Source organism: Gorilla gorilla, chromosome 6 (assembly GCF_029281585.2).
Source record: "Gorilla gorilla gorilla isolate KB3781 chromosome 6, NHGRI_mGorGor1-v2.1_pri, whole genome shotgun sequence".
Lineage (NCBI taxonomy): Eukaryota > Metazoa > Chordata > Mammalia > Primates > Hominidae > Gorilla > Gorilla gorilla.
Window position 1 is genome coordinate 126,600,269 of NC_073230.2, and position 12,813 is coordinate 126,613,081.

Sequence of the window (12,813 nt, forward strand, 5' to 3'; positions counted from 1 at the left end):
TAGTAAATAGGCCTTTAGTAATGCAGTGGTAGGTGTAGCAGAGGGTGAGGGAAGTATTCTGTAGTCCTATGATTAGGTTTTAGTCTTTTAGTGAGCCTGTGCCCCTGCAGCTTAGAAGCACTTGTGAAGTGTTTTTTCACCCCTTTTGGTGGGACATAGTGACTAGTGTGAGCGGGAGTTGAGTATTTCCCTTCCCCTAGGTCAGTTAGGCTCTGAAAAAAACCCTGATAGGTTAGGCATGGTAAAATAGTCTCTTTTGAGGGCAGGCCTTGTTATAAGAATAGAATGCTCTGGGGCCAGGTGCGGTGGCTCACGCCTGTAATCCCAGCACTTTGGGAGGCTGAGGCAGGTGGATCACCTGAGGTCAGGAGTTCAAGACCAGCCTGGCCAACATGGTGAAACCCCGTCTCTACTAAAAATACAAAAATCAGACAGGTGTGGTGGCACACACCTATAATCCCAGCTACTCAGGAGGCTGAGGCAGGAGAACTGCTTGAACCCAGTAAGTGGAGGTTGCAGTGACCCAAGATTGTGCCACTGCAGTCTAGTCTGGGTGATAGAGCAAGACTCCGTCTCAAAAAAAAAAAAAGAATGCTCTGGCATATTTGAAAATGGTTACTTTTCCCTTTTTTTCTCTGATCTTCACTGTGAGAACCTGGTAAGCATCCTATAGGCAAAATTCATAAAAGTATAGAAGTCGGCCAGTGACTTGGACCCACTTGGAATTTTCTTGCTCTCACATCATGCATACTGAATCACCAGCAATTTTTCACTTACAGTTTAGGTTTTCCTACCCTACTGATGGTTCTCTCAGAGGTTTCTGCTTATTAGTTTCTGTTCTGTAAGTTGTGATTCTCTGTACCTACTTGCCTGTCTCCCATTTTGGGGGGCAGTGGTTTGCCCTGTGACCTCACTTCTCTGACAGATCTAAGAAAAGTTGTTGATTTTTCAGTGTGCTCTGCTTTTTACTTGTTACGATGAAGCCAACCACTTACAGAATTTCTACAAACCAGATCAGAATCTGGAAGTCCTGTTTTTTTTTATTTTTTTTATCCCTTTGTTTAGCATGTTACCTATCTTAATACATTTTAAATAAGTGAATGCATAGCTTATATCTACTTCTAGGTTATATGCTTCCTTAGAATAGGAATTGATTCTTAAAATGTTGTTCTGCTCACACCTGTAATTCCAGCACTTTGGGAGGCCAAGGCAGGCGGATCACTTGGGGTCAGGAGTTCAAGACCAGCCTGGTCAACATGGTAAAACCCTGTGCCTGCAAAAAATACAAAAATTAGCTGGGCATGGTGGTGGCCATCTGTAATCCCAGCTACTAGGGAAGCTAAGGCATGAGAATCACTTGAACCTGGGAGGTGGAGGTTGCAGTGAGCTGAGATCACGCCACTGCACTCCAGCCTGGGTGACAAGAGCAAAACTCCATCTCAAAAATAAATAAATAAATAAATAAATAATAAAAATAAAAAAATAAAAAATAATAAAAATTTTATTCTGAGCAGTCTCTGAAGAATATAAATTCTACTGCCTTGCCTTTAGAACTTATAACAGCATCTCGCAAACTATCACAAGATGCTCCAAACATACTTCTTATGTGCTGAATTAAGAAGTCGACTCAAATTTAGTATACTAGTAATATTTTTGGATATCCCAAAACACTGCCAGCTCAGCTTTAGGCTGCCCTTCTTGGGGGGAAAAAAAAGCAGTTGAAATTTAGGACTTAAGTGGGCATCTCGTTTAATTTTTAATGGATTTCTATGTTGTTGGTTATGGTGAAGAGGTGAAAAGAATAAATATTCTGTGCAGAAAAATTATTCAGTCTTCATGTGAAAACACTTTGTCCATAGCAATTACTTTATGAAAAAGATGTGGTATTACTTTCTTTGCTCTTAACTGAGACCTTTAATTTAAAGAACCTATACTTTACAAGTTTTTATTTTCAATGCATGAAAAATGTAGCAGCTATTTCACAACCTTTACTTTTAAAATCTGTTTTTCTTTTTAATCTCAAATAGTTTTTTCTTAAAACCTTTTGACTTTTTATCTAAATTGTAATAGCCAGAGCACCTTCCCACAACTAGAATATCTCATCCTTTTTGTCTTTTCTTTTTCCTCTCAAAATGCCTACTGGGAACTTAATTTGGAGTCAGATTCTTCATGATAAATCTGGACTTAATCAAAATTCCTCAGATGGTATATTGTATATATCACAGTACTGGATAGTCCTCTGATTAAATAGATATTTGATAGTACTTTAAGGTCTATACTTTTGGATGAACTTAACTGCTTTCTCCATTTGTAGTCTCTTCAAAATACAGAAATTTCAGAAATAATTTATAAGAATATCAAGGATTCAAATCATATCAGCACAAACACCTAAATACTTGTTTGCTTTGTTAAACACATATCCCATTTTCTATCTTGATAAACATTGGTGTAAAGTAGTTGAATCATTCAGTGGGTATAAGCAGCATATTCTCAATACTATGTTTCATTAATAATTAATAGAGATATATGAACACATAAAAGATTCAATTATAATCACCTTGTGGATCTAAATTTCAGTTGACTTGTCATCTTGATTTCTGGAGACCACAAGGTAATGAAAAATAATTACAAGAGTCTTCCATCTGTTGCAGTATTAAAATGGCGAGTAAGACACCCTGAAAGGAATGTTCTATTCATGGTACAATGCAATTACAGCTAGCACCAAATTCAACACTGTTTAACTTTCAACATATTATTTTGATTTATCTTGATCCAACATTCTCAGGGAGGAGGTGCATTGAAGTTATTAGAAAACACTGACTTAGATTTAGGGTATGTCTTAAAAGCTTATTTGCGGGAAGTACTCTAGCCTTATTCAACAGATCACTGAGAAGCCTGGAAAAACAAATCCCGGAAACTAATTATTATGTGCCAATTATATAAACAAGAAGACTTTGTTGGGTACAAACCAGTGATTCCTTGCCTTTGAAAAATGTGTCAGATATCATGCATTACCAGCAGTTCAATGATATAAGGAAACCAGAGTAACAGCTAAAACCTTTAAAGCTAAACCAAAGATTTACAAATTGCCTCTTCATCCAGTCTTTCCCAACCTAAAAACTGAGTTCTCTAAAAATTTTAGTATTTGTTTCTGAAGAAAAGGGAACATGGACATTTATCTAATCCTCATTAGAAATCTGACTAATGATAACAAGGATTTAGACCTCAAACACTTCTTACCAAAATTCTTGATATGACCTTATAGCAAATTACTTTCACCTATCGAACTTTCCTTTCTTTTATTCTCCTGTACCTCACCTGCACTGGGCATATTCAGGTTGCTTATACAACACTTTACCATTGTGTTAGAAAAATCATGACACATGATGAATGTGTTTGTGCAACATGGGCTGATTCATAAATGAAAATGTGCATTGAAATTCCACAATATTTTAAAATTAGGAGTTTATCTAGCAATTGAACAAAATTGATTAAATCCATTATTTGTTAGATCAGCTAAATTACATAAGTTCATTCATCTGCTCATAAATCCATCCATTCTTCCATCTGGCTATCCCTTAGTCAATTCAAATAAATATTTATGGGGCACTTTGTGTAAGCCAGGTGCTAAGAATTCAATGCAAAACAAGATAGACTCCCCTGTCCTTGTTGAACTTATATTTTTGGTACAAACAAAAGCAATAATCAAGAAAAAATAAAAAAAGTACTGATTGTGATTAATAATATGAAGAAATTCAACAGGGTATTGTACTTAACATTTGATTGATCTGATTTTCTCAGTTGTCTGAGAACAAACATTTGTGAAAATCTCATTGTAGAGTTCTTACGATGGATAGGGGTCAACTGTGTCATTATTTCTTATCAGCTTATCCCAAAGACCTAGTTTATTACCATATTGCAAATAGTGTTCAATAAATTATTCTTATTAAGGGTTGTTATGTACTCTAAAACATTTATTGTGGTCCCTTCACTGGTTCTGGTTTACAAACTTACTTGTCTATGATGACATAGTATAGAAATTGAGAGTGAATATTTAGAAGTTCATTTTTATTATATATTTTTAAAGTATTGATATGTAGTGAATTAGAAATTTAAAAAGAAAACAAAACTGTCCTTCACTACAGATTGAAAAGCATTATACTAAAAGACCATTTGCTCAGTTATAGTATATAAAGGCCAAATGACTTAAAAAGAAGTTATGTAAGGAGAAGGAAACAACCATTTATTCAGTGCCACTAACTGTCAGCCAGTTTTTTCAGTGGTCAGTTAATGACTGCAGTAGTGTTCTACCTTGCTCAGAGCACCCTCCTCAAGTTCTGGCATCTAAGCTGACATCAGAACACAGAGTTGGGGCTCTCTGTGGGTCACCTCTAGCACTTGATCTCCTCATGCAGTGCATGGTGCTCTCACGTCTATGCTATGTTCTTATGGTCTTTAGGTAACAAGAATAATTTTCTTTATTTTCCTTACTATAAATTTTGCTTCCTGAAATTCCCTTCTCGCCAATCCGGGTGAATGTCAGAATGTGATCTGACAACTGTCCAAAGTACTCATTCACTGAGGAGTGGTAAGGCCTTCGCCCAACCTGCCTTCTCTGGGAATAGACTGCTGCCTGAACATATCATTGTTTATTGCTAGGCTTGAACTTGACCAAATTAATTTATTAGGGTCAACATCTAAATATTAGAACTATTTCAGATTAATTTTTAAGTTGTATCCACTTTGGGTACTAGATCAAATTGCAGGTCTCTGCTTCTGGCTTGAGCCTATGTTTAGAGATGATGTGCATGAAGACACTCTTTGCTTTTCCTTTATGCAAAATGGGCATTTTCAATCTTTTTGTCATTAGTAAAGGTCAGTGATAAAGGAAGTCTGCATCAGAGGTCCAATTCCTTATGGCCAGTTTCTCTATTCTGTTCCAAGGTTGTTTGTCTCCATATATTAACATTGGTCAGGATTGAAAGTGTGCAACAAGGTTTGAATGAATAAGTGAAAAATCTTCCACTGGTGACAGGATAAAATATTCCAATGGTTTTTATTGAAGTACAATACTGAATTATGTTTATGGCATGGTACATATATGTCACAGAAGTGATCCCATCACTTTTACCTTATAGGTGGGCCTCTTGGGAAGAACTGGATCAGGGAAGAGTACTTTGTTATCAGCTTTTTTGAGACTACTGAACACTGAAGGAGAAATCCAGATCGATGGTGTGTCTTGGGATTCAATAACTTTGCAACAGTGGAGGAAAGCTTTTGGAGTGATACCGCAGGTGAGCAAAAGGACTTAGCCAGAAAAAAGGCAACTAAATTATATTTTTTACTGCTATGTGATACTTGTACTCAAGAAATTCACATTACTCTGCAAAATATATTTGTTATGCATTGCTGTCTTTTTTCTCCTGTGCAGTTTTCTCATAGGCAGGAAAGATGTCTCTAAAAGTTTGGAATTCTCAAATTCTGGTTATTGAAATGTTCATAGCTTTGATAGTGTTTTTCAGAAGACCAAATTTACAGTGGGAGCCTTGGGCTTTTGTTTTTTAACAGCTCTTTTTTGTTCCTGCTTCAGTGGCCTGACCTCCAAGTTAGCAATCGCCAGGTTGAGAAATGCTTTGCAGGACATAACAGATGCTCCTGAAATAACAAACACTTGGAATCATGAGGTAGTGGAATTGAAAATAGAAAGTGTAGTGATTGTTTTTTGTTATTTGGATGGGATGAACAATGTCAGATTAGTCTGTAACTATTTTTTTTTAATGTCACTCTGATTTGGGTCACAAAGGATCTCTAGTCTCATTGCCTTAGTATCATTCTATGAATTAGAATGTGTTACTGTGTAAGAGCACTTCTTGTATATGAGAGAAATAGCAACAGTTCCAGTTTAAAGTGATATAAATGGAAACCAAGAAATGTCTTTACTGGGACCAAATCTGGACAGCATTTACTGTATTTTTGCTGGTATTTTCTCTAGTCTTTCCAGGTATATTCACATTTAATGATCACTTGTCTCCCTTTGTGCTAATGGGCACTGAATCCATTCCACTACCATAGTTCTTGCTAATACTACTCTACTTTTTACACAAAATTAAAATGCCAGGAGCACCTCCAGGTAGACTGACTATAAATCTAGACTGAAAAAAAAGCTTGTATTTCTTAACAGATTACCTTGTGGAACATTTGCTCCTTTCAACTAATGAGGCACTGAATATTGTAACTGCTCAACTGGTGCTTTTAATTTATTTGTCTAGACTTTGTCATGTTGCCAGAAGCTTTATCCTGGTTGGAGTTTTGAAAACAGTATTGTTTCTTCAGAAAGAAAAAAGGGATTGTCAGGTGACCTAAAAATAAAGAAACACTGGAAATACAAGTATCCCAAGGTGATAGCATTAGGCAAAATAAAAATGTTGAAAAGCGAAAAAGAACTGGTTGATAGAAAAGTGTTGTTATTCAGTAGAACCTAAGTCTTCTGGTCCCATTTTTAATGAAAAATAGTGAAGTTTTTGGTTTTTATTGTTCTTGTTCACACAAATCTGCCCATTAGAATAAGCCAAGCCCTAAAAATTAATTTCAGTTTCACTGGGAATCCTTTAGTTTATCTGCTATGTAGTGGAGAGGTTTTGTTTTATTGCATGTTTGACGTAGGAACGTACATATGCAAGACATGGAGGAAAACCAAGTGGGCCAGAGTTTTGAAAATTCTTTATCTTTTCTTTCTGCCAAAGTGAGTCTCCCAAGTTTGTCTTTTTTTTTTTTTCATTTCCACTCTTCTATGGTTTCTAGCATTATATAAACCAAACAAAAAAAATACGTTCAGAGATTCCTTCAGAAATGCTGGATGATCTTGATATCGATGCTTCTCATATATGTGTTTATGATGCTGGTTTCTGGGGCTGTCTCTCAGTATCACAAAGATGTCTGTAAACGGAATATGCTATTTCTTCTTTGTGACAAATTTTGAACATTATGTGAATGTCCAAGAAAGAGCAAAAGAGGGCAAACTTCTCATACATTTTTGATGTCGAAACCAAGAGATGCTTTTATTTTCCTAACTTTTCTTTGAAAGTTCAAATTAAGTAATTTTATCCTGTCCTAAAGTTTAAAAAGAAAAAAAAAGGAAGAAGGAATTAAAAATCCAAAGAAAATTATGTTTGTTTGCTTTTCCATTTTTTTCTTCCTTCCAACTCCGAGACTTTGCAAGGGCATAGTTCTGAAGATCTCTGACACTGAGACATTAGAGATCTCTGTATCAATGGATCATTTGTTTTCAGACATATGAAACAGGAACTTTGAACAAGAAATTTCCCCTCTTTTTCTCATAGTGATCCTGAGACATCAGCTGTGGAATCACAACATGTCATTAGTTTTGGCAGATCCTTGCAGGTGTTTTGTTTTGTTTTATTAATGTTCTTCCCTCCTGTAGCTAGACAGCAATCTTGGAGAATGTGCCAGCTTGGAAGACTATTGTGTAAATTTCAAGGTGGAGCCTCCTTTAATTTGTTCTGTGTTACCTGTGAGCTTTGAGGTCATGAAGAGGAGACAATGAGGCTAATCATGAGAGCCCCATTGGTTTAGGCAATTAGAACAACAAGATCTAAAATGGTTTATTAGCCTTGAATTGTGTTAAGCACATAATTCATAAAAAACAGAAAAATATTTTTAAATGTATGTCTAAATCTTCAGTTACAAATTTGAAAGGTGACAAACTATTCTGAGGAAATGATTAGGCCTATTCTTGCAACGAGTCTTTATGATCTGAAAAGAATCTATGTCCACACATAACTCCCACCTCAAAGTTGGGGCATCTTTTGCTCTGGGAGATATCAAATGCGACCAAAACAAGTGTTTGTAGATTTGAATGATGATTCAGCAGTGTAGCAGTTCTCACTCATTTTATAATAATTAACAACTTAATAATTAATTATTAAACTCCTACATGCTTAACATTATAAGTATGATAACTTCTGTGGTTACATAAAAGGTATACATAGCACTTGTCCTTGATCTGTCACAGTGAGGTCCCAATCCAACCTATGAGCTTCAAATGAAAAGTTCAAAATTACACTCATTGTCATAAGTCAGAGATCAAAGGAAGAAAGGATTTAACCAAAATGATAAATTAAATATAGGTGATTAAATATAGTCATGGGTCAAGGCATGGGCTAGTTAGGGAGTGTGATGTGGGTAATTATGAAAGGCCAGCTCCCAAGCCCTGTTGTTGCTGCTCCCCCACATCAGTGATCCTTCCTTTTTTTCTACTCCTACTGCAGTGCCTTCCTCATCTTTTCCCTTGCATCCCTCCATTATATGAGTCATACAAATTAGACTTTTCAAAGCAACATTAACATTGTGTGAATTTGGGGTTTTTGACTAATCCCAACATTCCACCCCCACATTCCAGTCCCACATGGGATTTAGAGCCTTGTTTATAAACCTGGCACTTCTAATATATCTTATATTAGAGTAATCCTTGTATTTGTTTAATTTCCACTTAGCATTGTAAATACTTGCAGGTATCCTAGTTAAGAAAGCAAGGTTTAAACACAAAATCGTCACCAATTAAAGCAGGCTAGATAAAGAATGTAATAGAAATGCTAGATAAAACAGATTTTTTCTTACTAAGTTTTCTGTCCCTTATAGAGTGCATAACACAATAACTTGCTTAATAAGAATTCCATATACATTGTTTTGTGCTGAATCACTAAATGCTTGATTTCTGTAACAAGAGATTGTGGTTCCATCAGTATCTGGATTTTAGTCTGTGTAATCTTAGGCAAGTTATTTGATTTCTCTGTTCCTCTGTTTTCTTGTCTGTAAAATGAGTATAATGGTAGTAACTAATTCATTGTGTTTTTGTGAGGATTAAATGAGTTAATAACTAGTACTCCTCCCTGGCACATAGTAAGTACAATATGCTGTGCTGTGGTGGTGGTTATTATTTTTTATAGTTCCTTGAGCAAAAGAAATAATGTCCCCATCTTAGTATAATATTGGAGGTATATACCATAGAAGTGAACAAAAGAATATAGTTTCACAAAGAAAGTGATAATTAAGGCGGTTCATAAAGGATCATAAAGCTTGTAGATTTTAGAAATGTGGGGGCATGAGGATGTGGAGAGGGTATTCCAGGATGCCAGACAGGGAGATTATGGATAAGTACTAAGATGAGAACTAGAAAAAGTTGAGGGGCAAAAGGTCAGAGGAGGCCACAAGTTAGGGAGTATTAGGAAAAAGAAGTTAATACTTGACAAGTGCCAACATGGCTTCACGAGGAATGGGTTGGGCCTTTTTGAGTGAGGAAGAGGCTGGTGAAAGGGTGGTGGAGGACGCTGCTGCTGCTGATGGCATGGGGTGTAGGTGGCAGGAGAGGCAGGGACATGAGCTAGGAAACTCTCCAGCTATGAAGTGATGAGTCTGGAGTAAAATAAGGACAGTAGGGGTGGAGTGCTGAACTTAAGGGAGGAGAGAAAAATAATTGGTATGGAAGTAGGTACAATGCAATTTTATTATTTCTGAGCCTAAAAATGTGAAATTTTTGATTATTTGGTCAGACTAGGAAAGTATTTTCTTTTATGCTATCTCTGAAAATGTATATACTAAAAAGTTGTAGTATAAAAAGGTTGTAAAGCATTAAGTAATTTTAGAGGAAACAATAATTTGGATATTTTACATGCAATCATTTATATGCAAATATATGTAAATATTACAAAATTATTCTATATTTGTTACAAACCTTAAATATTTTTGACTGAGGAATATTTTATTCATCTAATTATAGCTACTTTGTTCTAACTAATAGATATTCTTGAAAACAAAGCACACTTTTTTGGAGACAGAGTCTTGCACTGTCACCTAGGCTTGAGTGTGTTACCTTGAACTCCAGGGCTCCAGTGGTCCTCCCACCTCAGTCTCTTGGGTAGGTGGATTACAGGCCCGCACTACCATGCCCAGCTGTATTAGTCCATCCTTTCATTGCTATAAAGAAATACCGGAAACTGGGTAATTTATAAAGAAAATAAATGTAACTGGCTCACGGTTCTTCAGGCTGTACGGGAAGCATAGCAGCATCTGCTTCTGAGGAGGCCTCAGGAAGTTTTCAATCATGGCGGAAGGCAAATAGGAAGCAGGCATGTTACATGACGAATCAGGAGCAAGACAAAATGAGGGAGGAGGTGCCACACACTTTGAAATGAGCAGATCTCATGAGAACTCAATCACTATCATGAGAACAGCGCCAAGAGGATGGTGCTATACCGTTCATGAGAAATCCACCCCCATGATCCAGTTACCTCCCACCAGGCCCCACCTCCAACACTGGGAATTACAATTCAACATGAGATTTGGGCAGAGACACAGATCCAAACCATACCACCAGCTAATACAAAAAAAAAAAAATTTTTTTTTTAAGACATGGTCTTACTATGTTCTACAGGCTGGTCTTAAACTCCTGGCCTCAAGTGATCCTCCCACCTTGGCCTCCCAAAGCACTGGGAATTCAGACATGAGTAACAGTGCCTGGCCAATACTTATTTTTAAACATTCTCTACCATAAACTTAGGATCTTGATTTGTTCACATTGAACAGATTTTTATTATACAGATTGAATTTATAAGAAAATGTTGCAGACATTGTCAAAAAGGGACGTCCAAACCACTGTGATATTTATAAGCATTTGGGCCACATTTTGATAGAACTATACATGGAGTGTGTGTGTGTGTGTGTGTGTGTATATATATATACACACAAACATTATATATGTATATATGTATATATATGTATTTATATATATGTGTGTATATATGTACACTTTATTTACCTACCTACTGTGTGAGTGTGTGCATATATACACGCACACACACACACACACATATATTTCCCTTCTGAGCCAAAGCCAAACAGCACTGTATGCTTAAAGAAAAACAGTCACACTTCCCACTTATGTAATTTATATTACATCCAGTCACCACACCAGCCAAACTGCTTTATTGTTTTTTGTTTGACATCCAATGCTAAAGCATAATGCCTGTTGCAGTGAAATATACATGAGCAACCCTGAGAACTCCATATAGCCTCACGTGTTGCCACTGAGTTGAGTTGAGGAGTCAAGCTGTAGCAAAAAGGTTTGTCACCGGGTGAGTAAAGGTGCTCTTATTTTTCTCTGGGTCTCAAGAAGTGCTCTTTATGACATCTATGGCATTAAATAAATATCAGATATTTGCACATCCTAACTTTCCTATTGGTGAAGTTTCTTAAAAGAGAGATAAAGGGCCATTGTGTGATTGATAGTTTCAGGTATATTTTTTGCTGCACAGTCAGTCCGAGTGTACCACGTTGGGCAAACCACGTAACTTCTCAGGGCCTTGATTGTTTCATTTGTAAACCAGAGAAAAGGACTTGGGTGACCTCCAAAGACCTTTCAAATTTGGAGATGAGTTTGTGGAAAGTTCAAACAGTTTAGAAAACAGAACTAAGACACCCACTGGCACCCCTGGAAGCAAGAGAGTGCCAGGTACTATTTGTAATATAGAAATGAAATACCTAATTGTATGAAATTGAATTCTAACTGAACCAGTTTGTTCAGTTAAATTTTTTTTTTCAATTAGAGTGCTTACTTCAGTATCTAACACTAGACAGTAAACTGTAGACAAAAGACCTACAGAATTTCTGAATGGTATCAAATTCACCACACTTAAAACTTTGGGATGTCTAATTTCAACCAACAGCTTTCTTTCTTCATAATGTTGAATATATGTGTATCTATTTTAGCTAAATTTAATATATATCAATATATTTTGATAGATATTTTATATAAACTATTAGACTATAGTATTATGAGTAAAAGACCCACCATTTCCCAAGCAATTATAAAGAACGATCAAAATTTTAATGGGTTGTTAGTATTATTTCTTTAAAGATTGTGATACTAATAAATATTTGGCCACATTTTAATAGAATTATACATGGGGTGTGTGTGTGTGTGTGTGTATATATGTGTGCGTGTATATATATGGCAGTAGAGATATATATATCTACACACACCTAGATATATATATACATGTATATCTATATATACACACATATATCTGTGTGTATATATACATATGTATATATACATACATACATATATCTGTACATATATATATATAGTGTGTGTGTATATATATATATATATTTTTTTTTTCTGAGCCAAAACAAAATACTAGGTTGTAATAGCTGTTCTTTCAGAAGGAAGAAAAACAACATGTGCTGAACTCTGAGTTTGATGTTTTTGTATTTTACTTCCTATTTTCATATCAGTCCATTTATTTATTCCAGAAGAATTTATTGAGCATATATTATGAACACAGCTTTTGCTAAGGACAGGGTATGCAGCAGTTATGGCCTAGTAGGAGAGATGGATGTTAAAAACAAACCACAAATGCACATATAATCTTAATACTCACTGTAAGCTATGAAAGCAGAGTGTGAGTATTATGAGACCGTATGTTGGGAGATTTTATTTGGTATTGAGGATCAGGAAAGATACCCCTGAGGAAGTGATATTTAATTTGAAACCTAAAGAAAGCAGTTGGCCATGGGAAGAAGGTAGGGAATGAGATTCCCAAGCAAGAGGAATCCAATGTGTGAAGAAGCTGAGGGAGTGAAAGAAAGCTAGTGTGGTGGCAGGAAGAAAGAGAAGAGAATGGAGAAGGGCACTAAATGAGTCAGAGAAGTAGGAGGGGCTAAACCATGTAGGGTCATGTAGGCCATCTTAAAGGCCTGAGTGTAGTGGAAAACCTTTGAAGGTTTGTTAAA

The 12,813-nt window shown here is 36.0% G+C and overlaps 1 protein-coding gene across 1 annotated transcript in view; it reads left to right on the plus strand.

Annotated features, from left to right (window-relative positions):
• CFTR (CF transmembrane conductance regulator) overlaps positions 1–12,813 on the plus strand; it is a 184,252-nt gene that overhangs the window by 152,898 nt on the left and 18,541 nt on the right. The window contains exon 25 of the mRNA XM_063708070.1: positions 5,139–5,294. Within this exon, the coding sequence (XP_063564140.1) occupies positions 5,139–5,294 (156 nt within the window). The remainder of the gene's footprint in view (positions 1–5,138; positions 5,295–12,813) is intronic.